Genomic DNA, 27,489 nt, shown 5'->3' with positions numbered 1-27,489 from the left:
CAGAACCCAATTTATGCTTGAAATAACATAACATTTGGTTATGGAAATCACATAACTTTTGGTGGCAGATTGGTGCTCATTAGTGAGGTGTGGGCTACATTCTTGGGCACATTCATATATCATTCATATGATATGCATGTGTCCCATGATAGACCACCACGGACATAATGGTTTTATTTCAGGATATCCTTATCAGAATAGAGCTGGGGGGACTACCTAATAGTAGATTACATCAACCCATTTTTAAAATGCCTAAGTATAAAGCATGTTGAAAGGGGAAAAAAACAGAAAAAATATTTTCACATGCATTACCAGAACTGGCCACTAAAGGGTACCATGCTGTGTATTCTTCACTAATGAGTATACATAGCATGATCTCTGGCGCCTTCTAGTGACTGGGTCTTCTAGTTACATGTTAAAAAAATTCTGAATTTTTTTCTTTTAATATTTTTAATATTTTCAGACCATAGATAAGTGAATCAGTGGATACTGATGCCATCAATAAGGGGGTCCTATTGTAGTTTTAAAAATATTTTTAAAAATACAAAAATTATTCCTGCTCCTTGGGTTTACATTCCGTAGGTTGATGGCAAATCTTAAAAATGACTCTCATCCTTCTGAGTTAGCTCATCCTAATGTAAAGGTTTAAAGCACTGGTAAATAGTAAGCTTTCAACAAGCTGTAAAATATTTTTCAAGCATAAGTGTTAAATAGAGCCCTACTGTATTCCTGTAGACAATATGCAGTGGTGCAATATATGTGTTAAAAATCCTAAAACATGCAGCACTTCATAGAATTTCTCTCTCTTTCTCTCTCTGTATATATCTATCTACCTATTTTGTTTGTTTGTTTGTCTCTTTATCTAATCTATCCAGTAACATTCAGAAACATTTCAAAATTATTACTTAGTGATAAGGAATGTAGGAACCCACTCTTCGGAGAGTATTGGGTTTCTTCTCCTTTGTTGTCTTCATGTGGAGTTAGCTGTCTATGTTCATCATCTTGGTATGAGAGCCTGTAATGAAGAAGGGCATTTTTTTCAAGATGTCTAGGTCAGTTATTGGAGGAGTCATGTACAGACCAATTATAAAGCATATGTGACTATGTTGTTGATTAGGGTATATGCATATACATACAGTAAATCTGAATTAAAATCATGTTCTTGTTACAGTACTTTTAATGGTTTCACTCAGGTATAATACTCAACTATACTATGAACAAAGAAGAATGACCTTTCAGTAAGCACTGGAGTTAAGCACTGCTGCATCATCTTACCCTTCTGCATGCTGATCTTCTTATCTGATCCAGTAAGGGATGATATTCAAACTAAATTTGGAAGCCAGAATCAAATTGTGCTATGAAGGAATGTAAAGTAGATATACCATTTTTCTTACTCTCTGACTCAGGAGAAGGGAAGGATTCTGCAATTCCAATATGACAAAGCATAAATGGGGAATGTGTGGTGCTTAAGATGTTCTTTTCTGCTGTCAAGTAGCATCTGACTTATGGCAACCTTATGAATTAATGACCTCCAAAATGTCCTGTAACAGTCTTGCTCAGGTCTTGTAAACAAAAAGCCGTAACTTCTTTTATTAAGTCAATTCATCTCATATTCAGCTTTCTTTCCTACTACCTTCAGTATTTTCTAGCATTTGCTCCAGATGCTGGACTTTAATTTGTATTGGCTGATGGGATTGCTAGTCCAAAAATATTTTGACAGCTGTACTCTTCCCTTCTGTAGAAGAAAACACCCGTAACTATTGTCTGTGATAGTAAAATACTCACATTTCAATACAGTATGCAGTTTCTTCTTTCCTTTGTTTATCGTATGTTTCTTCCTCCTGAGAAACTTCCTGTTCTTCACAAACAATTGCTGTCTGACTGTCTCTGGAACACGATCTATGAGGAAAAGAGTTTTAATAGTTTATAGTAGGGAATATGATTCAGAAATGCTACAGTTAAAACATGGAATTCTATGTATTAGTTTCTAGCAGCCATAAGCAAGGATATAGCACGTAATGAGAAATATGTGATACCATCTTTGCATATAAAGGACTGCATATAGAAAATGTGAAGATGGGAAAAGTGCACTTTAGCATTATAACACTTGTTTGTAGAATTTTCACAACACTTTTCCCAAGCACTGTTATTCTCTTTAAACCAAAATTGCCAAAACCTCAGCAAGTCTCTTTCTCAACTTGGAGAAAAGAATATAAGGGAAAACTGATAATAAAGGGACCTGTTTCACTCTGATCCACCCATCCCGCTTAAAGCAGGAGCCTTGACAGCACCCCAGCTAGTGTGCAGCTTGTTGGCCTTCAAGGAGCACCAGAGCAGGCAATGGCAGCGAAGAGGCAGCACAGATGACAAACACAAGTGCAGAGAACAAGACAAGAGCAACAGTGCGACAACACTGAAATGGTGGCGAAGAACAAGCAGTGTCATAAACCTCTGGGGCAGGACCCAAGGAACGGTGGGACATCTTGGGATGCCCTGAAAACTTGGGGTTACACAAGCAGATACTCCCACCAGGGGATATATGCTGTATAACTCCTCAAAAAGAACTGAAATTGACCCATCTTGGCCATTCTGAACAAAGCCAAGGGACAGTACTTTTTAAACCAGATATTTACCAGACTGAATGTACCTGTCCTGTCCCCCCCCCCCCCCAGCTCTCAAGGGGTGAGTGGCTGTGGAGGAAGCCTCTACTGAGCACTCTAGCAGGCCTCAAAGGAAGCTGGGAAGGAGCAGGGTTGCCTCCACTGGGCTTCTTTAGAGGCAGAGGCAAGCCAAGGTGGCTCTCCCATGCCTCATAGGAAACAAGGAACAGTGTCTAAACCCCACACCATGCTTTCTAGGAGGCAGGGGATTCAACAGGGCACTCAAAGTGTGCCTTGTGGGAGGCAAGGGTCACACCAGACTCTCCCCTCCATCTCCCAAGAGAAAGGGAGCCAGGAGGGATTGGAAAAGATACCTAACAGTTATGGGTTAGAACTGTGGTCCCCAACCTTTTCCAAACCGCAGCCCAGTTGGGGTGACAGGGGGTGGCGTCCGTGTGTGGGGGCATGAACTCGGGGGCATCTTCTACCGAGAGAGAGAGAGAGCCTGGGGCAACAACTTCACATTCCTCATAGGAAGCAGATGAATAGGTGGTCTTCCAGAACCTCTCCCAGGTCACCTCTAAGAGCAGCTGGGCTCACTTGCCAAGCAGAAACCAGCAGATGATCAGAGGACACCCAAGGCATGAGACACTGAGGAACATCAGGAGATAGACACAGAGTCTGACAGTAGCAGTGCAGCCCCCAGAGAGCCCAGGAAGAGAAGCAGTGTCGGCCACAACGGAGGGAGCTCCAATAGACATTCAGATTCATCTTCCTCATTCAGTCTTCCACCTTGGGCCCTTCCTGTGGTGTCAAATCATGTGTGAGGGACCTTCAGATGCACCCCAAGGTTGCCATACTGTGGTCCAATTTCCTTGAGAGGTGGATATGGCAGAGCGCTCAGGATCCTTGAAATGTGGACACTGCTAGGCAGAAGTTGACAAGGACATATGGTGACTGCATGGGGTAGCAGCTGGATCCATCATGCTGGCCTCTTACAACCTCTTGGACTGAGGAGAGGAATGATGGTTGACAGATGTTCCAAAAGCTATGGTTAATTGGCTGCAGCTGCAGCTGGGTAGCAGCTGAGCTGGGCTCAACTCTTGTGGCAGTTTGGGACATTGGGGAGGATCCAGCAAGTGTTAAGGGACTGCCAGCAGGTCATGCAGTCTCAAGAAAATAAAGAAATCCCTTTAATGAGAGCTGGGACAGGGCAGACTTTGGCCTAGTTCAGGAGCCATAGGCCTGCCATTGATTCTAGGTGGAAAGGAGCCACAGAGTGGCGTAAGTCTGCATGGTCTCCCAGACTGAATCACACCTCGTGGTAACCCTCAGTGAATTGCTGATGGGTGGGCTGCCATCGAGAGGCACTTGGGTCAGCTGGTGCACTGAATCCTCCCTAATGCTGAGCCAGCTAGGTACTGATATAACCAATCAAGTTGTGTCCTTTCCTTCCAGACGTGTGTCCGTGTGTTTTGTTATGGTTAAAAAAGTTAGGCTTCCTGGGCTTGCCAGCTCTAGGCCATCAACCAAGTGTCCCTCAGTTTTATGATTTATGCATATATTCCATATTCCTCTGTTTATGCTGTACCAAGATGTTGCAGTTCCAAAGGAATGCTTCAGCATGACAGCAAAAAAGATCCCAAAAAGGGTTGGTGTGAGGACACAGCCCTGTTTCACTCCACTTCGGATGTCAAAGGGATCTGATGTTGAGCCATCAAAAACTACAGTGCCTTTCATTCCATCATGGAAGGACCTGATGATGTTAAGGAGATGAGGTGGACATCCAATCTTGGGAAGTATTTTGAAAAGGCCATCCCTGCTAACCAAGTCAAATGCTTTTGTAAGGTCTATGAAGGCCATTAAGAGTGGCTCTTGTTGTTCCCTGCATTTCTCCTGCAACTGTCGGAGGGAGAATACCATGTCAGTGGTGGATCTATTAGCTTGAAATCCACACTGTGATTCTGGATAGACTATGTCTGCAAGCACCTGGAGCCTCTTCAGCACAACACTGGCAAGCAGCTTTCCTACAACGCTAAGAAGAGAGATGCCATGGTAGTTATTGCAGTCGCCCCTGTCTCCTTTGTTCTTGTACAATGTGACGATGTTTGCATCCTTCACGTCCTGTGGTACTCCACCTTCCCTCCAGCAGAGACAAAAGACTTCATACAGTTCAGTGGTGATGATCTCCTTACAGCATTTCAGCACTTCAACAGGGATGTTGTCCCTTCCAGGTGCCTTGCCGGAGGCAAGGGAATCCAAGGCCGCTTTTATTTCTGCTAAAGTTGGTTCGCTGTCCAGCTCCTCCAAGACAGGCAGGCACTCAATGTTATTTAATGCTTCTTCAGTTACTACATTCTCTCTGAAATATAGCTCAGAGTAGTGCTGCACCCAGTGTTCCATCTGCTGTGCTCGGTCCTGGATGATCACACCTGTAGCAGACTTCAAGGGAACAGATTTCTTCTGTATTGGACCTAAGGCCTGCTTGATACTGTCATACATTCCTTTGATGTTACCTGTGTCCGCTGCTATCTGGATCTGAGAGCAGAGCTGAAGCGAATTATCATTGGAGCATCTCCTGGCAGCCTGCTGGACTTGGCTACGAGCAGCTTGAAGAGCTTGCAAGTTGTACTCACTAGGACAGGCTTTGTATGCTGCTAGAGCTCTTCTCTTATCCTCGATGGCTGGCATCAACTCCTCCAAGTGGGCTTCGAACCAGTCAGCCATCTTTCTGGTCTTCTTGCCAAAGGTGGACAAGGCAGTGTTATACACAGCGTTCTTGAAATGTTCCCATCGTTCAAGTTCATTTACATTAGCCGGACCTGGGAGGGTTTCCTCAAGTGCTTGGGCAAATTCTTTCACTTTTCTTTGATCGCGAGTCTTGCTGATGTCAATACGTGGTCTTCCTTCCTTTTTCGTTTGATACACTCTCTTTGTTCGCAGTTTTACTCTACTACACACTAGGGAGTGATCAGTATCACAATCAGCACTCTGGTAACTGCGTGTGATCGTAATACTAGGAAGGCTAGAACGTCTAGTGAGGATCAAATCGAGCTGATGCCACTGCTTGGATCTTGGATGCCTCCAGGAAACTCTGTTTTGAAGCTTCGTATTAAAGAATGTTTTGCTGACACAAAGACTATAATAACAGCAAAACTCCAGCGAGCGTTGGCCATTTTCGTTCATCTTTCCAATGCCAAAACGGCCTAGACAAGTGGGCCAAGAATTGTGATCAGCACCAACTCTAGCATTAAAGTCTCCAAGAATGAACAGTGCCTCTCTTTTAGGGACTTTTTTGATAGTAGCTGCCAGATCGTCATAGAATTTGTCTTTCACTTCTGTAGTGGATGACAGTGTTGGTGCATATGCACTAAAGAGGTTTACTGGTCCTGCTGATGAGTGGAGCTGTAGAGACAAGATTGTTTCACTCCTCACAGTAGGTGGAACAATGCATCTCAGAAGAGTATTTCTGACTGCAAAGCCAACCCCATATTCCTTGGTCTCATTTGATGGTTTTCCCTGCCAGAAGAATGAGAAGTTTTTTTTCTTTAACTGATCCCGAGTCTGGCAATCTTGTCTCTTGCAGGGCAACAATGTCCATCTGCAGTCTACTCAGTTCCATGTCAATGACAGCAGTGTTGCACACATCGTCTATTTCTTGCAGATCGTCAGGAAAGCCGTAGTCAGAAAAGCCAGGGGTCATTGTCCATACATTCCAGGTGCCCAGCTTTAGGGCAGAAAACAATGAAACAAGTAACTTATACTGAACATTCACCAAAGTTCTGATGTTCTTATGTCATCCTTGCTTTAATAATGGGACTAGCTTTGTGATCCTGAATATAGCAAACCAGATATAAATATGAGCCTGATCTAAGCCATGTTAGGGTTCAAGACACAGACACGGTGGGGGGGGAGGAGAATGTGAATTCACTTGGATTCTCTTGCTACGAAGTTGCATGGAGACATCTGGTTCTCTTTGATATAAGGAGTCACACAGTTTTTTTTTCAGGTTAAGCCTTGGTATTGCAGTTCTGTCTGAAGCTCCTGTATGAGGCATGGCTCAAATGAACTGCCTTAAAAGGCTTCCCCTGCCTCAATGACTCCTTATCTTATCTTGTTTACTGGAGAGCTTGATAAACTGTAACAAATAAATAAACAGTGAGGAGCTCTGTCCACTGAGGAGAAGCTGTAAAAAAAGTGTGGAGAGTCTTTGCTGAGAAAGTGAGTGCTGGTGTTGCTTGTCTATATGTGTGTGCAGGGGAAAAAAGCCATATCAGTGTGTGCATGCGTTCATGCTCTCCTTGTCCTCCCTCTTGAGACAAGAAGTGAGAGAGAAGGTGCTTTGCCAAAGCATCATGTGTTCTGTGTATGCCTGCAAGCACTTGGTTGGGTTTTCCTTTCTGCAGGGGTTCTCTGGTGGCGAGGAAAACTATGGATTGGGGCTGTGGGACTCTGGTCTGATTCATATTTCCTGTTGCATCAGCCCACCCCAAAAATCAGCCCACCCCAAATTCATAGTATTTCCCGCATTTTTTTCTTGACTATCTGACCCTTGACTATTATGATGATTTTCCTGAGCCTTGAACATTATGATAATTTTCCTGACCATCTGAACTGGTATTTTTCACTGTTGGATTTCATTATAGGAATTCTTAATGTGTTGCTCTTACTTATCAATACTACTCTGATGAAGAGGATGCTAAAAATAAATAACAATAAATAATAACAATACATATTTGCACACTGTTCCTAATTATTGAAAAAACTATATAAATATATATACCTTAATATTTAACTATACAATAACAAATAAATCTGGGTTTTTCGGGCTCTTTGGCCATGTTCTGAAGGTTGTTGTTCCTAACGTTTCACCAGTCTCTGTGGCCGGCATCTTCAGAGGACAGCACTCAGAGCCCGAAAAACCCAGAACAACCATTAGATCCCGGCCGTGAAAGCCTTCGCGAATATAATAAATAAAACAACTAATGTATTATAGTCTCCATATAAATGGCCAGGAAGGGTGCAGATAGGTGCTTTTGGAGAGTTAAAAGGTGGCCAGCCAGCCATATTTTGGCAGATTCTTTTAAGCACTGCATTATAACATTGTAAAGACCTGAAGCAGGGATTAGGCTGATTGCCAGTTATCACCAAGGTTTATTTTGCTTATGTATATTCCATATCTTTCATAATAAAAAATCAAGGTTAATATTAATGCTATATATTTTCAAATATACAGAAAGCGTTCATTTTGCTGATCCTTTGTATCAGGGATAGGTAGCCTGTTGTCCTCCTGATGTTAGACTGCTCAACATCAGGTTGCCCACCCCACTTTATTTGTTTTCTCTTAAAGACTCCTTCATAATTGTGGTCCTATATGAATAGAAAATAACAGAAGTACATTTACTGCTAGTAGTCTTTACCTTCTGCAGCCAAGTTTCCAAGAAACCTCTCGAATCCGTGCAGGGGGTGACAAAGGAGTGTTGTGGCCTTCCACAGTGCTGACAGTGCTGGGGTAGTTTGGTGGGCTGGAGAAGCGGCTCAAGGCAGTGTTGTTGGCATTGTTGATGTTAGCATTAGAGCCAGATGATGAGTAGCTGCTTGGAGTGAAGGTAGAATCCACAAGCTTCTCGTGGGATGGAGATTCAGTGTCTCCTTGGCTGTTGCCAGACTTGTTGATGTGCAAAGGGCGCTGAGTGGTGAAAGTTTGAGGGAATGAACTTCTCCCATCACTTTGGTAGTAGTTGACATGATTTCCAAATAATCCACCAGCTCTCTGTTAGCAAAATGAAAAAAATTAAGTGAGTTAATCAAAGGCCTACTTCAAATGTGGCTATTTCTTTGAGGTCAGGCATAGTTGTTCTGGGTTCAAGGTGGAAACATGAAATACAGTATGCATCTCCATTCAAAACATATTTTCTTGATAAAATTTATTGATATGTAACTCTTATCAGTAACAACTTACATGAACAAATCAGAATGAAACTGGAAGGAAGGGGAAAGTTAGAATCTCAAAGATCCAAAGTGTGTAAGTACAACCAGATAAAAGGAACAGGATCTTATTACTCTTTTCTTAATCAGTTCAGAAAGAAAGATCATATTAACATCAACATTCCAGTTCATCTACTTGTAATAGGAAAGACTTGTCTCTGAAAACTCAGCATAATTAGCAAAATGTCGTAGTTTCCCCATTGCATTGTGGTGTTGAAGGAGAGTGTTGCGAATACCATGAATTGCCAGAAAGAAATATAAATTAGTGGAAGATCAAATCAAGCCTGAAATCTCCCTAGAAGCAAAAATGACAAACTAAGGTTATTGTATGTTGGGCACACCATGAGAGGAATTACTGGAAAACAGCAATATTGGGAAAAGTTGAAGACAACAGAGAAGAAAACAAAGACCAAATAGGAGATGGATTGACATGATAAAGAAAGCTATAGCCTTGCCTTTTTAGAGCTGCAGAGGGCTATTGATAGGACCTTTTGGAGGTCACTATATATGGGATGCGACTTGGTGGCACACAACAAAAACAACTCTTTTCCACATCATTGCATCTCATGTTGCCAGCTATTTTGTTTGGCTGGCTCTCTGCTGTTATTTGGTACTTTTTTTCCTTTATGATGGACAAGTATCTATCCAGACCAGCACACTGTGCCTGCATACCTCTGAGCTCCATGCCAATATTCTTTATGTTTCCCCCTGCCTTTGTTGCACTGGAGCCAAGCACACCCATGCACAACTCACTTTCAGTTTGGGGAAGGAACAGAGATCGACACGTTACCTACCTGTAATTGTAGTTCTTCGAGTGGACCTCTGTGATTCCCATAGTGTGATTCACAGAGGCCACGAAGAAGAACATGAATAAACAAGGGAGAAACTTACACTTCTTATAACATTTACAATCAATAGCAATAACAACCATTCTCCTGCTCCAGAGAAGTAGAACACAAATCTGGGAGAATAGATCAAACTATAGCAGGCACTGGAGTGAGAAATTAATACAAATGAGGAGGATGGGGGATAAGGATGGACTTGGAATGGAAGAAGATGCTCATGATGGTTCTATCACAAATCCAAAAAATCATTCCTCCCTGGAACACAACATTATGGGAACATCAAAACGTGGCACATCAATTGAGACATCTTACTGGAGTTTTACTTGCCACTTTTGTACCAGTATGAAAAACAATCACTTTTTCTCATTCATTACATGGGCCAATATACTACATTAGGCTGTGTGTTATTACATTAACCAACTCCAAGCAATATACATTCTGTTCCAAGATAAAAGCATGGACTGTGGTATAACTCCTATTTGAATCTCTCCACTCTTTTTGTTCTTGTCCATTAGGACTATTAGCCGCTAAGAGTCTTTTTGTCTATGAAATGGCTATCTGCTGACAATCTTCAAGTGATTTTTTTTTTCCTTTTCACAAACAGGTCTGAGATAGTTTAGTTAGGCTGTTTTGAAAGTAAACTTTTTTTTATTGCCACTTAACCTGTTTTCCCCACACCTCTTGCTTCTCCATCCCTAAACTCAGTTATTATGTGCTGTCAATCATGAATGAGTAATCTCCAAAACGTTCTATCCTCAATATCTCTATGAAGCTCTTGCAAACTCAAGGCTGTTGCTTCCTTTAGGGAATCAATCTATCTCATGTTTGGTTTTACTTTCTTTCTGATGCCTTCAACCTTTCTCAGCATTATTGTCTTTTCTAAGAATACAGTCTTTTTAGTAAAGCTTCCTAATTCTGAAACTGAGGTTTGACTGCATGCTTTTGATTGCATTTCCATTGCATGTCAGATTGTAGTTTCACATTTTACAGTAGACCAAGAGGAGAAACGACCAAACACTCTCAACTATTGTATGGGAGGTAACTGGTAGATGCCGACTACCGGACTGAGTATTAACCTGCACAACCTAGTAGTTGTGCTTCATCAGAAATTGAAAGCTGCTGAGAGGTAATGATAGGTTTAAAGTATAGCTGGAGTTAATGAGGGGCCAGCCCCTGGGGCTGGACCATCCACTCACATCCGGTCCTGGCAGCGGCCTCTCTCTTCCTTCCAATTGCTCTGGCGTGCCGCTTGGCTAGCCACTCGACAGCCTTGCAGCGAGACTTGTCCTCCCTCCCTCAGCCAGGAGTGGCTAAACAACTGGGAAGAGAACAGTGCTCAGGAGTGATTGGAAGGATGAGCGGGGCTGGTGGCAGATGTGTGAGTGGACCCTTGTTAACTCCAGCTGTGCAGGGATATTCGTATATGAATACCCCCATCTCTAGTTTAAAGTTTGGTTGTGCTAGAGCCACTCAATTAGCAGTACACTAGATAGGGTCAGGAGCTGAGATCGGGGACTCAGAACTGAAGAACCAGCTCAGAAATACAAGTAACTACTACAACTCAGAATTTATTGTCCAAACAAAACAGCTAAAAATTTAAATATTTTGTCTGCTTTTTTGCATGTGAACAGCTAGTGGCCATTCAAACGTGGAAGGTGTTTTCCTTAGAGGTTGCAGTTCATTATACAGTAGAATGGCCAACCATTCCTTCAGTGATATCACAGACTGGATTTAGCTGTAAATTGCTGGGCAATTTTTAAACTTAGTATATATCTGTAATATAGTTTTGTCTGTAATATAATTGAATATTGGGAATATAACTGAAGAACAAGAAAAGAATAGATATAAAATACAATAAAGTATGTTGTGGTATGAATTAGACAAATACCAAGTTTAGAATATTTTTATGAAGAATATTTCTAATGAATAATATTTCTTCTTTTATAGTTCATTACAGGGTAGGATAGATTCATAGAAAGATAATATGAGAAATTTGATTCCTTGACTTATAATAAAGTATACATTGTAAAGTCTTCATCTGACAAGGCTGTGGAAGGGACGTAGGTTCTGGTCAGATATCGTAGATTTAGCTGATGAAATTTTAGACAATTATCAGTTATGCTTTACTAAATTATATTATTAGTAAGAGACAACAGACAAAATTGTATTAAGGTTTTATGCCAGCATAACACAATCGGCATAAATTCTATAACAAATAACCATAGGTTAAGAAGTTAGCATAGGTATTTGCAGTTGCACATGGAGTCCATGAGTATAATTAATAGGCCCACAACAATAAATGCTTTTTTGCTATTCTTTACCTTGTAATGTGACCTCATTACCATAGGCCCCATGTTTGTTGAAGTGCAACTTCCATACCCTTCACCTTTGCTATGAGGATCAAAGTATCTAGAGAACCACAGTAGCCTCATGGAGAAAGTACTTACCCTAAATATATCATCTTCAGAGGCAGCAGAAACAGCTTCTTTCATTGCCTTGTCCAATTCCTCTTCTGCTGTTAAGTCTCCAGAAATTGCCCGTCGAATCTCAGGTCCAATGTCATGTAATGTACGCAAACCAGCCTGAAGATAGTATAATTAAGCATATAGATATGTAAGAGAAATAAGTAATACATTTAACATTAAAAGCAGAAATCTGATACCTATATAAGAACCTTTATAAAAACATAAGAATGTGGGTATGTTTGTAGGTATGTACGTAAGAACAGCCTACACTGTCTGGGGAATTCTAATAGTTGTAATCCAAAAACACAAAACTGCACACCTCTAGTATGTAATGGCCAAGGCTTCTGCAAACCATTGACTCTCAATGAAATTGCATGTTGTAGCTAAGATTGCATCAGATGCCATGGTTTATTTGAATTCCAACAGATTTCATTCATCACCATTATTTGTACTGAATAGGATGGGATATTTTAGTTCCCCAGAGTCACCTTTTCTTGCACAGTCCAAACTGAATTAAACCTGTAATATAAATGTTCTATGACAAGTTCCTCAGATTCATTGGGATATTTGTCCCAGCAAAAAAATAGTTGGGACAAATACCGTCCTGAAAAATCTTTGGGATTTTGCTATTGGAACACCTTCCTGTCCTAACAAATAAAAATAGGAAGAGATGTCCCTTTTTGCTGAACAATCATACCAAGAAGAAGAAGAGACATATTCTGTTTATCAGTAGGATTTCACCATCGAGTTGATGCCATTTGGAGGATGTTGCAATTCTCACTGAGCTCCAGAAAGACAAAATGTGTACAATCATAGCCATTACTAATCCTCAATACACTAAAATTCTCATGTGGTCATAAAATACCCATAACTTCATCTTAATCTTAAGATTAGCTATCCAGCAGCTCCTTACACAATGCATGTTTTTAAAAAAGGCAATCTTTCCTCCTAAAAACTCTATAGTCCTGAACATGGTGTAATACTATCAGAGTAATTTTCCTGCATCTGGTATTTCAGAGAAAATTTTACATATAATGCGATGTAAGAGAATTTAAATTTCTCTGATTACTCTCACAGAATTAAATTACCTGTCCCACAGTAAAAGTATCACTTGCATTCAGATACTGCCATCAGAAACCTAGGTTGCCTGGGTATACCATGCGATCACCCTTGTTATAAATACTAATATATACTAACAGCACAGTAATATGCACGTGCATTCAGAAGTAAGTCCCACTGAATTAAACTAGAATTACTTCCATGTAAGTACCATAGGTATAGAATTATAGCCTAAGAGTAGCACAATTTGGGTGGTATACTAGCCACAAAAATAAAGCCAGTTGTACTGCAGAACTACTGCTGAATTACATCAATCTAGTGGCAGCTGAAAAAGCCATATTGTTCTTTCAGAATAAAATACATTATTGTGCCTTGGTTCTTACAGAAAAATCTAGCTTCTTTAATGATTGCTGCTACATTACGGATTTTCTTGAAAGACAACCTGCATGTTGGCCACCCCATTCCTAACTTGTGTGACAGTGAAATCTATTTATACTTAATCTAATACTAGGATTTGCAGTAATCTGGTAGGAAGTGGTAGCTCTGTGGCATTTGAATGAAGTTGTTTTGGGAAATCTTTGGGCCTCATTATATGAGACACAGAGTTTGCATGCAGAAGCAGCACACAGTTAAGAGGAGAAGACTAATTAGTCTAACATGAGCTTGCCTCAATCCATATTTGGCATATTAGCTTTCTTTTGATTTGTAGTTGGTCAATTTCAAGATAGCATGGTTTTGTTTCAGACACCATAATGTTGTAAGAGGAAGAAATAAGCTTTTGCTTTAACCTGGGATCTGACACTTTCTCAAAACATTAAGTGAAAAAGAATTTATTTAATTATCTTAAATATTTTTACCTTACCTCTTTCCTTAAAAGGACCCAAAGGATCATTTAGATCACTGGTTCTTAACCTTGGGTTACTCAGGAGTTTTGGACTGCAACTCCTAGAAGCCTTCACCACCAGCTGTCCTGACTGGGGTTTCTGGGAGTTGCAGTTCAAAAGCATCCGAGTAACAAAGGTTAAGAACCACTGATTTAGATAATTATTTGGAAGGGTAATAGACATTGCTGGATGAAATTAGTCAATGGTTGAAATCCTGTTGCTTAGTGGAGTAAGTTGCACTAGAATAGGTCAATTGAATCAGTGACGATTTGGTGAATAAACTAATCTTTAAGTTCCATTGATTCAAATTGGCCTGCTCTAGCTCCAACTTATTTTAGAATAGTAAGTCATTGTTAGAGTAGGCCCACTTAAATCAATGAAACTTACAGAAGAGTTGATTCACCAAATACTCACTGATTCAATATGCATATTCCTGTACAATTTATTGTGCTAAGCAACAGGATTTCAACCAGTGTTATAATGTTAAGCAATTTGATGCTGACCCATATTCTGTTTTCATTTTTACAGGTCTAAGTCTTTGAGCTCATTTCTTACCTGGAGAGACAAAGCATTTCGTTGTGAAGGTTTGCCAACAAGGCCCTGTTCTTTGCGTTTCTTGAATTTCCGGAAATATTCTTGAATCAGGAATGTAGCATAGAACTTTCCAACTGTTACCTCATCATCTAGGTGAGAAACATTTATGACAGTTGTTTTAGAAGAGGTAGCTGTGTTAGTCTGTGATAACATGCCAGGCAAAAACAAAACAATAATAATATCCTGTTTCCCCCAAAATAAGACCTACCCCAAAATAAACCCTAGTTAAGTGAAACCCCACCCTCCACCATTGTGCAGCAACCAGAAGACGACATGACTGTATTTGAATAAATGTAGATTATTGTACATGAAAAAAGTCCCCTGAAAATAAGCCCTAATGCGTTTTTTGGAGCAAAGATTAATATAAGACCTTGTCTTATTTTCAGGAAAACACGGTAATAATAATAATAATAATAATAATAATAATAATAATAATAATAATAATAATAATAATAATAATAATAATAATAATAATAATAATAATAGAAGAAGAAGAAGAAGAAGAAGAAGAAGAAGAAGAAGAAGAAGAAGAAGAAGAAGAAGAAGAAGAAGAAGAAGAAGAAAATAATGCTGTACCACCATAAATACTAACTGCTATAATGTGAGCTTTCATGGACACTATCTGAGTTTTATTTTGTTTTTGCCTGAGATTTATAATAAATGAACAAATAGGAAACTCAAGTTTGATACTTTTCTCATTCATTGATGAACAGCTATGTATTGACATTAGTGTCCAGCAACTTGCTCTTACACAGGAGGCCTCCACACTAATTGATCCTCTGATGGAAGCCGAAAATGTACATTGTAAATTGAACCCCATTTTCTTGTTAGACTCAGCGTTTGAATAGGGCGTTGATTCCTGGAGAATTTTCATGGGCTATAAACAAAACCTCTTCTGTCTTCTTTCTCACACCTCCTCTCACTTGCCTTCTTGGTGGGTGCTCCTCTTTGACTTCCTTTGTCTTCTGATTTCTCCATTGCCTTTATCTAGCTTACTGATTTAGGATCCCCTCTGCTGTCTTCTCTCTTGTCCCTCCTACTTCTTCTGTCTCATCACACTGGGTTATATAAATGTGCCAATTTTCAGTGCAAATCAGATGGGTTATTAAAATAAATTTTAGATGCTGAGAGGAATCATTACAGGACAGTTTGTAAAACTGTCGGGTTGTGAAGTGATCTGTTTTAAACTGGGGTTTGCCTGTGTACAGAAAATCTGTTCTCCCACTGAGAGTTTCCCTGTGATATCCAGAGCATGACAGTGTTAGAGAATGAGAGTTGAAATAATTGCAAAATTGAAAGAAACGTGCACCCACCACCTGCTGGAGGCACAACCTGATCCAACAGCTTCATGCTAGTGCGCTTCCATATCTTCTTAATGATTGCTCGCAGCTCTTCATTAGCTTGCTCCAGGTTACCTGCCAGAGAGAACAGTAGCCAGAGGAGTAATTAGGGGCTTAAGTCCATTCTTATACAAAACTGCAGCCAATCCTTTCTCTATTTTAGACTGGGTTAATTGAGCATGCCACTGGAGACTTGTTCTCAAAGATATTGGGACTGTAGGTACCAGGTAAAGCAGGGCAGATATATTATGAACACTGTTCCTATGTCTGATGTGAAGAATTCCATTACTAATTTTCACCTGTGACTGGATACACCTAAAACAAAACTCATACCCTGCCAGCTGTTTTTTTTTAAATATGATGTGGCTGCATAAAACAGCCAGAAGAGAACACAATGATAACGAGAGGCAGAAAGTAGAAAGATACAGCAGCAATACATATTCTACCTTTATCCACTTTAATTGAGCAAGCTCAGGCTCATCAGCTTGTGACTGAAATAGGAGGTACCTTTGCTTCCTTTTGAGAGTAGATGGGTAAGTATTCGCTCCATAAGACGCACCTTTCCATAAGACGCACCAATTTTTTAGGAGAAGAAAACAGGAAAATATAATCTGTTTTCTTAGCTCCATAAGACGCACAGACTTTCCACACCCCTGTTTTGTGGGAAAAAAGTGAGTCTTATGGTGCAAAAAATACAGTATTTCTTATTTTATAGTATAATCCTATACTTGTCAATTGATAACACAGTCCCATTGTTTGCCAGAGCTAAGACAAGATAAGGTTGTTTTCTAGGTAAATATAGGTAAGACTGTAGCCACAATCTTTACCTTTTCTTTTACATTTTGAAAAAAAAATGTCTTGTGGTTGTTTGTGGGGTGAGTTTTTAATCCAGCCAGAACTTACTGTTCATGCTTACTCATTTGACTTGAGACCTAATGGTGGAGCATACACTTAGCATGCTATAGCCCCTGGGTGCATTCTGTTATCCAGGCATAGATAAAAATACTGTGAATGCTCTGTCCTATTACTCCATCTTGTTGCTAGAACTGCAGTCATTATCACTATATCAAAAAAAGGGAATACTAGTGAAAATGTGCTGCCCATTGTACTGCTGAGATATGACCTAAACGTGTCCAGGATTCAGTTATGATTTCTGTCAAGTGACTTGTTTGTTGTAAGTTATCTTTTTTAAAATCTTGTTTGTTTCCATAATTAACAATGGGGAAATTATTACATAATGGACAAAATGCTCCTTTTCTTCTTCACATCCAAGACTGAAAGTTCTGGAGTAAAATTCCTTGGACTATTGTGTCTAACTGAAGGATTGGGACACCTATGTGGGATAGTGGCTTTTTTCTGGCATGAAACGAGCACAGTGCTCCAAATACAGTGGTGCCTCACACAACGGGTGCCTCACACAACGATGAATTCACACAACGATGGCTTTTTCTGATAAATTTGCCGCCTCACACAACGATGTTTCCTATGGGGGATTTTCACACAATGATGTCTCTTTTCCCTCATTTAAAAGTGCCTTAAACTGTCTGAAACCTGTTTTAAATGCCTGCAATCATTAGCCCACCTCCTGAAACCTATGCAAACTTAATTTGGTGTTGTTCTGGGTCGTTGTTAATTTTTGATGATTTTTTGTTTTTCCCTCATTGAAATGTATTGGACGGACAGTTCAATAGAGTTCAATGAGGGAAAAACAAAAAATCACCAAAAATTAACAACGACTCAGAACAACACCAAATTAAGTTTGCATAGGTTTCACAAGCTGGACTATTGATGCCAAGCATTTGAAACAGGTTTCAAACAGTTTAAGGCACGTTTAAATGAGGGAAAACAGACATCGGAATGCCATTCAAATGCATTGAGTCAGCTTCAATACTGTACATTTGAATGGAGGAAACATTGTTTGACTCAACGATGTTTCCTATGGGGATTTTCGCTCAAGGACGGCAATCCGTTCCAATTGGAACGGATTAACCAGTTTTCAATGCATTCCTATGGGAAATGGTGTTTCACAGAACGATGTTTCACACAACGTTGATTTTTTGGAACCAATTAACATCGTTGTGTGAGGCACCACTGTAATCCCTTTTTCGTGTATGTTTGTTCAGAACACCTTTTTCAAGGCTGAGTTTTATCATTGTTCCCAAGCATAAAAAAGGCATGCAAGAGCAACGAGGCTTTCTGAAATGAGATAAAACATTGTTTCTGAAATTGTGAATTGCAAAGATGAGCTTGAATTTGCCTCTAGCAATCTCACTCCCATTCTACCAATCACAGCCACTGGCTACAGCTTTGATACCTTACCTTCTGTTTTGATCCTCAGTGCTGTTCGAACGAGTGCAAACAAAGTTGCATTAAACATTACTGTCCCATCACTATTCAGTGGCATATTCATGGAGACAAGACGCTATCAGGGTAGGAAAGACAGAGAAAATGATATTGAAAATGCCAAATGAGTCATATTCATTCATACAATGTTCTCTCACAATTTTTCAAGATTAACCCAAAGATTGCTGCTCACTTCATTCCTTTTCCTTTCTAATTATATCTGGACTAGAATTGTCCAGAATAAGATTATTTCAATAGCATGCCCAACTTATTGCTATGCCTGCTAGCTCTTCAGTAGGGAGTGAACATACAGTTCATACTAAATGCAATAAAAGAGAAATCCATAAGTGTTTATAATATGTGAGTTTGGGGTTTACTTGTTTATTATATATATTCACCACCTTTCTGCCAATACAGTCAAAACATTTTTCAGTTAAAAATAATCATGTAATGCTATCGTTAAAGACGGGGAACCAAGATAAAAAAGGATCCAGTAGAAGAATGAAAGTATATCCAGGTAGCAATTCTTCCTGTTAAATAATTGTTATAAAAACCAGATAGACTGACTTGTGAGAGAGATAGTTGTGAGAAGGGAAGAAGCTAAATGGCAGCTGGTTCTAGCCCTATGGTTATATGGACTTGCTGTTTTAAGTTTTTTCTACAGTACTTCTACTCTCAATAGGCAAAAGCAAACAGGGATTTTGTAGTTCATTGAGATAAATGCCTGCCTTTTCCTAAGACATTTCCTTTTTTAGTGATAACTAGCAGACCAGAGGAATGCTGTCTAGATGTGCCCTAAAAAATTGTTTCCTAGGAGAATATTTAGTGACTGCAATGGAAGAGATAAAACTAGACTACACAATGAAGAGAAATTGCAAGACAGCCTTAATGTCTATGTTCTAGGACTACGGCATAGATTTAACCAAATGATGTGCCATATTGTATAATCAATATCGGAAGGTGTAGATTTTTTTCAAGGATTACTGAGCCATAAAAATCTTATGCCTACAACCTTTTCTTCAGTCTGGTCACACATTATTAATAGCAGTAATAATATGAGGGGAAAGCTTTGAAAAGTTGGCCTGATCTGTTAAAAACCTTTCATTGTACATGTGATCACCCAACCCTATCCCTGTCCTATCCATATTTTATTTCCTAATGTAATTTTTCAGAGTACAACGATTTCCTGCTATTTTCTTTCCTGACATAAATGAAGAAAAGAGGTGTTATGTGCCATTAATATTGCTTCTGATTAATATAGCAAGCTTAACAGGTTTTCAAGGTATGTGAAATGCTCAGAGAATGGTTTGTCAGTGATAGTAATCCCTGCCTCCTGGGCTTCCAGACTGGGTGGGGATTGATTCCTGCTATTTTAAATTCTAGTCCAGTATTCTTATCTAGCACACTGGGTCTTCTAGTAAGGAACAGTAGCACCAAATAGATGAAGAACAAGCGTTGAAAGTATGTTAGGCTTTATAATTAGCATTTATTTATTTATTTATTGTTTGTTTGTTTGTACGTACGTACGTACGTACGTACGTACCCCACCTTTCTCCTTAAAAGTAGCCAAGGGGGCTTAGTTCATTAAAAGACAATATTAAAGCTAACCACGATAAATATACAGATACTAAAAAGAATCAAACAAATGCCATACAAAAACCATAAGCAACACCAAAACACATTCAAATCAGTAAGGAACAGGAATCTATTAAAAAAACCCAATCAGGCAGACAGTCAAGGGAAAGCCTGCTTGAAGAGAAAGTTCTTTGACTGCTTGCTGAAAGACAGCAAAAATGGGACCAGCCTCGCCTCCTGTGGGAGAGATTTCCAAAGTCTGGGAGACAGAAGGGCCTCTCTTGCGTATCCACCAAATGCACAAGTGAAGGTGGGGGAGAACAAGAGAAATGCTTCATCTGATTATTATTTTATTTTATTTTATTTATTTATTGTATTTATATCCCGCCTATCTAGTCAATTACGACCACTCTAGGCAGCTAGAGTCTTAACATTTCAGCAGGATCATAATGAAGATGCTTGGGCCCAAGCCATTTAAGGCGTTATAGGTTAAGAACCAACACCTTGAATTCAGCCAGTGGAGCTGCTGTTACAGGGGGGATTAGGTGATCCCTGTAACCAACCTCAGTCAGTAATCTGGTTGTTGTGTTTGGCACCTGCTGAAGTTTCCAAACACTTTCATAAGACAGTCCCACATAGAGAACATGACACTAATCCAGCCTGGATGTAACTAATGCATTTGTCACCATGGCCAGATCAGACTTCTCCAGCATATTAGTTTAAATTGTACAAAGGCACTTCTGGCCATTGCCAAAACCTGGGCATCCAGGCTCAGAAATGAATTTAGGAGCACCTCCAAGCTGCGCACCTGTGTTTTCAGAGGGAGTGCAACCCCATCAAGCACAGGCTGGATCACTGTTCCCTGATCTGCCTTTTGACTGACCAGGATCAGCCCTGTCTTGTCTGGATTAAGTTTCAGTTTATTCAACCCCATCAGTTCATTACTGACATGATACTTTGATCTGGAGCTGAGAGACCTTCAGATTGAGATGGCAAGGAGAGACAGAGTTGGGTATCATCCACTTACTGATGACACCAAACCCCAAAACTCCAGACAACCTTTCCCAGCAGTTTCATGGAGATGTTACCGTAAATAACATAGAAGACAAAACAGAACTCTGAGAGACCCTGCAGACCAGCAGCCAGGGTACTGAATAGGATTCTCCCACCACTACCTTCTGAGTTCTTTCCTCCAGGAAGGACTAGAAACTGCAGTCAGTGGCTTCTTTCCTCACTTGTTTTAACTCTTTAATATTATTATTAGTTTATTATTAGTTTTATTTATATGCCACATTTCTCCCGACAAGGGACCCAAAGTGGCTTTAATATTAACACTTTAATACCAAATGCAAATGACAAAGGTTGCGTCCTTTATCTATTCAGTCCCTGAAGCTCACCTTCCCTTAACAAAGAGGTAGGTCTAATGGGGGCACAGCAGTTAACAGATATGATTTGAAAGTTCTTGTCAGGATGATCAGAGATGCTCAGAGCTGGTCGGCAAGAGTATTGATGCCACACTACACTCAAAACTCCTAATTTTAGGCTGCAACTTACACAGTCAAATACTGCGGGATTTGCTTTAGGTGTTAAATTGGAGGATTTTGCATTTTTAAAATGGTCACATGATACAAAAGCAAATTCAAATCAATCCAGCCCTTTTTGCTCCAGATGCAGTTTTTTTATCTTTCCGCAGACTTCACCATATGATCAGTTGTTTTGTCCACCAAAAGCACCGGGGGCATACCTGTGGTTGGTATTTTGATGACATACTAAGCTGAGCATGATGTATTGAACAGCAGGAACACCCACCTCTTCAATCTTTCACCCCCAAATATTTTTTATTTTAAAACAAACTACTGAGTCTAGTGCTAGATTACCTCTGCACAGACAAAAAGAGAGAGATAAAAATCGGTATGAAATAGAAACAACTCCAGTAAACCACAGCAGACTACCATGTATGTATGTATGTATGTATGCATGCATGCATGCATGCATGCATGTATGTATGTATTTGTACATTCGAGAGAACTTTGGAAAAGTGTTGCTTTCCCCTAATGCCATGAAAAACTATAACCCCACTGCCTTTAAAGTGTACAAGGAGAATGGGGATCAGCAGAGGGCAGGATCAAAGGAAAGGTTGGCTGTGGGGTGGATCAAACTGCATCAGATTGAGGGACCAATATGGACACTGCCACCAAAACAATCTGAAGTCTCTGTGTGATCATATAATCTAAACAGAAGTGTAAAATAGGCTGACAATCAAACTGTCAGTATAGTCACAGCCTTAGGAAGCTGAGACCTGAGAGCACTTAGCAGGCATATGATCAAATGATATGCCTCAAATTAAGATGAAATTGTGTTACGAGACCTAGCAGCATTTCACAGCTAGAGTTCCCAGATATTGTACCATAGTTCTCATAATTATCACCCAATATGGCCGATAGGCAGGGATGAACAATGATGATTATCATCCAACATTGTCTGGGGACCCTTGGTAGGCAAAGGTTGACAAAAGAAGTACTAGTGTCATACCTTGCAGGCAACGCGATGAGGACAGAGTTTCCCAAAACCCAGTGGAGGTTGTATCCGACGCAGCAGTGTCACCACATCTAGGTGTTTGATACGCCCCCTATAAAAGAAATACAAAAGGTAGTTATCATGAGCAGTTATTTTATTTATTTGTTTATTTATTTATTTGATTTATACCCCGCCCATCTGGTCTTAAAGACCACTCTTAGGAGTGTACTGTATTTAGTTGTCTGAGTGAAATACAATTCTGTGGACCTGAGTGCCTTTATCACTGTTGTTACATGCTGTCAAGTCACCCTTTCAATTAATATAGACTTCGAATGCATGCCATCTTCTAACCCTACCTTTATAACCCAGAGAGTCAAAAATAAAAACAAAAAAGAAGCTCACATATGTGTATGGTTCTGCTAAAACATACATGTACCGTACTTGCCTTATTCTTTAGTTTGCATTTCTGAAATATTAAATCAACTTCTTATCTTTAGATTAGGCAGTTTATATATAGTAGCCTTCCATGAAAGAACCATCTAAGGCTCCTTGGCCTACTGTTTTGCCTCCCTAAATCAGCTTTGCATGTTTTTATATATGTACTGTGTTTCTCTGAAAATAAGACAGGGTCTAATATTATTTTTGCTCCAAAAACACATTAAGGCTTATTTTTAGGGGATGTTTTATTTTTTTCATGTACAACAATCTGCATTTATTCAAATACAGCCATGTTATCTTCTTCTGGTTGCTGTACAATGGTGGACGGCAGGGTTTCACTTAACTGGAGCTTATTTTTGGGGTAGGGCTTATATTATGGGCATCCTGAAAAATTATTTTCATTGTTGTTACGTCGTGTCCGACTCTTCGTGACTCCATGGACCAGAGTATGCCAGGCCCTCCTGTCTCCCATTGCCTCCCAGAGTTTGGTCAAATTCATGTAGGTAGCTTCGATGGCACTGTCCAACCATCTCGTTCTCTCTCGTCCCCTTCTCCTCTTGCCTTCACTCTTTCCTAACATCAGAGTCTTTTCCAAGGAGATTTCTCTTCTCATGAGATGGCCAAAGTATTGAACCCTCAGCTTCAGGATCTGTCCTTCCATGTAGCACTCAGGATTGATTGCTTTCAGAATGGATAGGTTTGTCCTCCTTGCAGTCCAGGGGACTCTCAAAAGTCTCCTCCAGCACCACAATTAAAAGCATCAATTCTTCAGTGGTCAGCCTTCTTTATGGTCTAGCTTTCACTTCCATACATCACTACTGGAAAAACCATAGCTTTGACTATGTGGACCTTTATTGGCAAGGTGATGTCTCTGCTTTTTAAGATGCTCTCTAGGTTTGTCTTCGCTTTAAGAAGCAGACGTCTTTTAATTTCATGGCTGCTGTCACCATCTGCGGTGATCATGGATCCCAAGAAAGTAAAATCTGTCACTGCCTCCATATCTTCCCCTTCTATTTGCCAGGAGGTGATGGACCAGTGGCCATGATCTTCATTTTTTTGATGTTGAGCTTCAGACCATTTTTGGTGCTCTCCTCTTTCACCCTCATTACAAGGTTCTTTAATTCCTCCTCACTTTCTGCCATCTGAGTGGTATCATCTGCATATCTGAGGTTGTCGATATTTCTTCCGGCAGTCTTAATTCCGGCTTGGGATTCCTCCAGTCCTGCCTTTCACATGATGTATTCTGCATGTAAGTTAAATAAGCAGGGAAACAATATACAGCTATGCCGTATTCCTTTCCCAATTTTGAACCTATCAGTTGTTCCACAGTTCTGACTGTTGCTTCCTGTCCCACATATAGATTTCTCAGGAGATAGATGAGGTGGTCAGGCACTCCCATTTCTTTAAGGTCTTGCTATAGTTTGCTGTGGTCCAAGGCTTTTGTGTAGTCAATGAAGCAGAAGTAGATGTTTTTCTGGAACACTCTGGCTTTCTCCATAATCTAGCGCATGTTAGCAATTTGGTCTCTAGTTCCTCTGCCCCTTCGAAAAAATCATACTAGGGCTTATTTTCAGGGTAGGTCTCATTTTTGGGGAAACAGGGCATCTAAAGTGGTTATCTTCAGTCTGAAGGAAGTCCAGTTGTAATTGAAGTGTATGCTATGCCTTAGTAATGGCAGCAAGAGAAGGATTATAGTTTCCAGTTCTTGTGTGGCTTATAGTCAAACTAAATGCTTAGCATGTCAGGCAAAAACAAAACAAAAATAAAGACAAAAATATAGTGGCACCTTAAAGACTAACTGCTATATTTTAATGTGAGCATTTGTGGAGAAATCACTTCTTTATATGTGGATTTATCCAGAAAAACTCACATTAAAATATAGCAGTTAGTCTTTAAAGTGCCACAATGTTTTTGTCTTCTTTTTTTTTAAATTGTTTTTGCCTGACATGCTACCACAGACTAACACGGCTACCTTTTCTAAATGTTTAGCAGAATCTATATTCCCTGGGATTAACAAGTTTTCACTCCAGCAACAGGATTTCCCAAGACAGGAGCCTGAGCAATCATATTTGCAAAATAAGATTGTGTTTGCCTTTCAGTAAATAGTCACAAAACAAAGCATGGCTAATTGCAAAATATGAAAATGAGAAAAGCCACATTTTATGACAAGGAGACATATTTCACTACTTGAGGAAACACCATTCTAAATATATGCTAAGCGTATAAACTAATTGGGTCCCAGTTTTTACAAAAACAAGAGCATTTCACATTACTCTGGCTCAATAGCCTTAGTGATGTGGATATACTGACAGATAAGGACTCAACCTGGGTTCAAATTGCTGCTTGGCTGTGGAAACTCCTTGTGTCACTTACTTTGAAAACCCCTATTAGCGTTCCAATTATTCAAATGTGACTTGATGACATATAATATATTACAGAACTCACCTTCTACAACCAATAAAATAATCCACATATATTCAAATGTATGTGTACAACATTTTTAAAAATACAATATCTCTGATCCATAAAGACAAACAGATGAACAGGGCTTTTAAAAAAATTAAGTAGGTTGATTGTAAGGTTTAAAAAATTGGCCTTAAAATCTCATGATCAGCACATCCTTCACTCATTTATTTAGATTTATTTATTTAAAGAATTGATTATCTACCCTTCCATATGGCATTTTATAACAAAAACTTGGTTTAAAAAATACACATTTTAAATCCCAAAGTTTGAGGACAAGAAAGAAAATTGGCCCAATTCTTTGTACAACATAGTGGTGGGAACTTACTTGGCCTCAGGATCATACTCTGCCCAGATCCGTTTAAACTCATCCAGATGATGAGGACCCAGAATTGACCAATCCCGTGTCAGATAATCAAAATTATCCATGATAACAGCTACAAAAAGGTTAATGATCTGCAAAAAATAACAGAAACAATAATAAAGAGAAAGGCTTTCAAGATAGAATCCTTCATGTTTCAAATTCCTTTTCATGCACAAATGAGGATTTGAGGGTGTGATCAGATAGGGATTTGTCCTACCATTTAGACTGGGCTGAAGACAGACTTCTTTTTCCAGAGACAACACATGTGCCATTGTAAATCAGTATATTTTGATCAATGCCTACCTACAACTTTTTGGATCCCTTTCAGTGGCTATTCCTCTTTTTTTTGAGGGGGGCTTTAGGATTACCATTTTGTTTTGGTTCCAATGTGTGTGATCACTGGGACTGAACCAAAGCTTTGGCAAAGCCACTTAATGATCTTGAGAAATGGAAAGTTTCCTTTCTGCTCACCTTTGGAGGACAAGAGAGAGGAAGTTTTGCATTTCTTTTTCATAATTGCTAATGTATCAGTGATGCTTTGAAAGGTTTTTTTAAAAACCTTGTCAAGGCATTGCTTCTGCTACTGGGTTGATTTGAAACAATTTAAACAATTTTTTAAAAGTGGAAAACTTTGTCTCTCAGGCAGTGGCAAGGGAGCTTCCCATTTCTTAAGATCATTAAGCAGCTTTAAGAGGAGTTTTTTTTCAGTAATGAAATTTACCTGTATTTCAATAATATAGTATTCATATAGTATTGTTGGTGTTTGAAACGCTTTGTTTTTTTGACAACATTCAAGTCTTCGTATAGCTACGTTCTTTCTAGGGAAGAGCTCGAAGAAATCATTTGTTGTCTGGAAACCCAGGCAAATTATTGTTACCATAAATAGAAATCTTTATCTAGAAATAGATAGAGTATGTTGAACTAGAAATGTAGCAACTTAAGAAGATAATTTGCTATCTCTGACCAGTGTGGTTTATATCCTCCATGCATTAAGAAGGATGAAAATTAGAAATGGGATATTAGAGATGGGATATTCATATTCATCTCCCGGGAGAGATGAATATGAATACTGCTACCACAGATGGTCAGGTCAATTGGACCCTCCCCCCAGAACTGGGCCCTTCACTTCCCATTTGTGGCACATATGCCGTTGTTGTTCATGCCGTATCAACTGCAGGAGTAACCTGGCGAGGGCTTCCCCACCTCCCGGAGCTGTTAACCAATCTGGTGAGGAGGCAGGATGACGGGTCTCCCTGCTCAGCTGCTGAGTGGTCAGCAACACAGGGAGGTGGGGAAGCCTCAGCTGGGCTACTTCTATGATTGGTGTGGCATGAATGATGACAGGCTGCATGTGCCATGCTGCGAGCACTAAGTGAATGGCCCAGTTCTGGGGGGAGAGACCAATTGGCCTGGCCACTTGTGGTGGTGAGATTCGTATTGCTTCCCCTCGAGAGATGAATACGAATATCCCATCTCTAATGAAGATCAAAGGACATGGGTAAATGACCTGTGTTGATAGTCACTGCTTTTTTATGGATCATATAGCAATTAATAAAATTAATTACCATGTAGAAACTAATAAAAAGGTTTTCTGCCTGACTTCCTAGGGAACTTCTGCTAGTTTGGCTAAACAGTATTAAGCTAGATAGGCTAACAGTCTGACCTAATATAAAGCAGCATCCTATATCCATAAGATAAGGAATGCTTAGAAAATGAGAACAGATACTTACCAGGAAGGCACAAAGCATATAGAAGCTGATGAAATAAAAGACAGCAAAACTGCTCCCACAGGAATGTTCACCTTCAATAGAGTTGTTTGGTTCAAAAGATTCAGGATCACATCTCTTATCTGGAAGGCATGCCAGCATGATTTCTTGCCAAGCTTCACCAGTAGCACATCTGTTGAAAGAGGGTTGATGAGGAAGAAGGTGAGGTCATCATTACCAGTGACATGAAAATCATTAACATGAAAGTAAATTCATCATTACTATCCTTACCCTAGAAAGCTCAGCAA

General features: G+C 39.7%; 1 protein-coding gene across 14 annotated transcripts in view; it reads right to left on the bottom strand.

The window, feature by feature from the left end:
- CACNA1C (calcium voltage-gated channel subunit alpha1 C) overlaps positions 1-27,489 on the bottom strand; it is a 658,158-nt gene that overhangs the window by 19,831 nt on the left and 610,838 nt on the right. For 11 of the 14 annotated variants that reach the window (XM_078376325.1, XM_078376333.1, XM_078376337.1 and 8 more), the window contains 10 exons: positions 27,206-27,374; positions 25,440-25,567; positions 22,226-22,322; positions 18,095-18,197; positions 15,749-15,850; positions 14,397-14,524; positions 11,881-12,015; positions 8,021-8,373; positions 1,786-1,899; positions 906-1,015 (listed from right to left, as the gene is read on the bottom strand). In XM_078376325.1, the coding sequence (XP_078232451.1) occupies positions 906-1,015; positions 1,786-1,899; positions 8,021-8,373; positions 11,881-12,015; positions 14,397-14,524; positions 15,749-15,850; positions 18,095-18,197; positions 22,226-22,322; positions 25,440-25,567; positions 27,206-27,374 (1,439 nt within the window). The remainder of the gene's footprint in view (positions 1-905; positions 1,016-1,785; positions 1,900-8,020; positions 8,374-11,880; positions 12,016-14,396; positions 14,525-15,748; positions 15,851-18,094; positions 18,198-22,225; positions 22,323-25,439; positions 25,568-27,205; positions 27,375-27,489) is intronic. The other 3 variants (XM_078376335.1, XM_078376326.1, XM_078376332.1) reach the window with 1 other exon arrangement.

The sequence above is a fragment of the Pogona vitticeps genome, chromosome 5 (genome assembly GCF_051106095.1).
Source record: "Pogona vitticeps strain Pit_001003342236 chromosome 5, PviZW2.1, whole genome shotgun sequence".
Taxonomy (NCBI): domain Eukaryota; kingdom Metazoa; phylum Chordata; class Lepidosauria; order Squamata; family Agamidae; genus Pogona; species Pogona vitticeps.
This window is presented reverse-complemented; position numbering and strand designations above follow the sequence as displayed.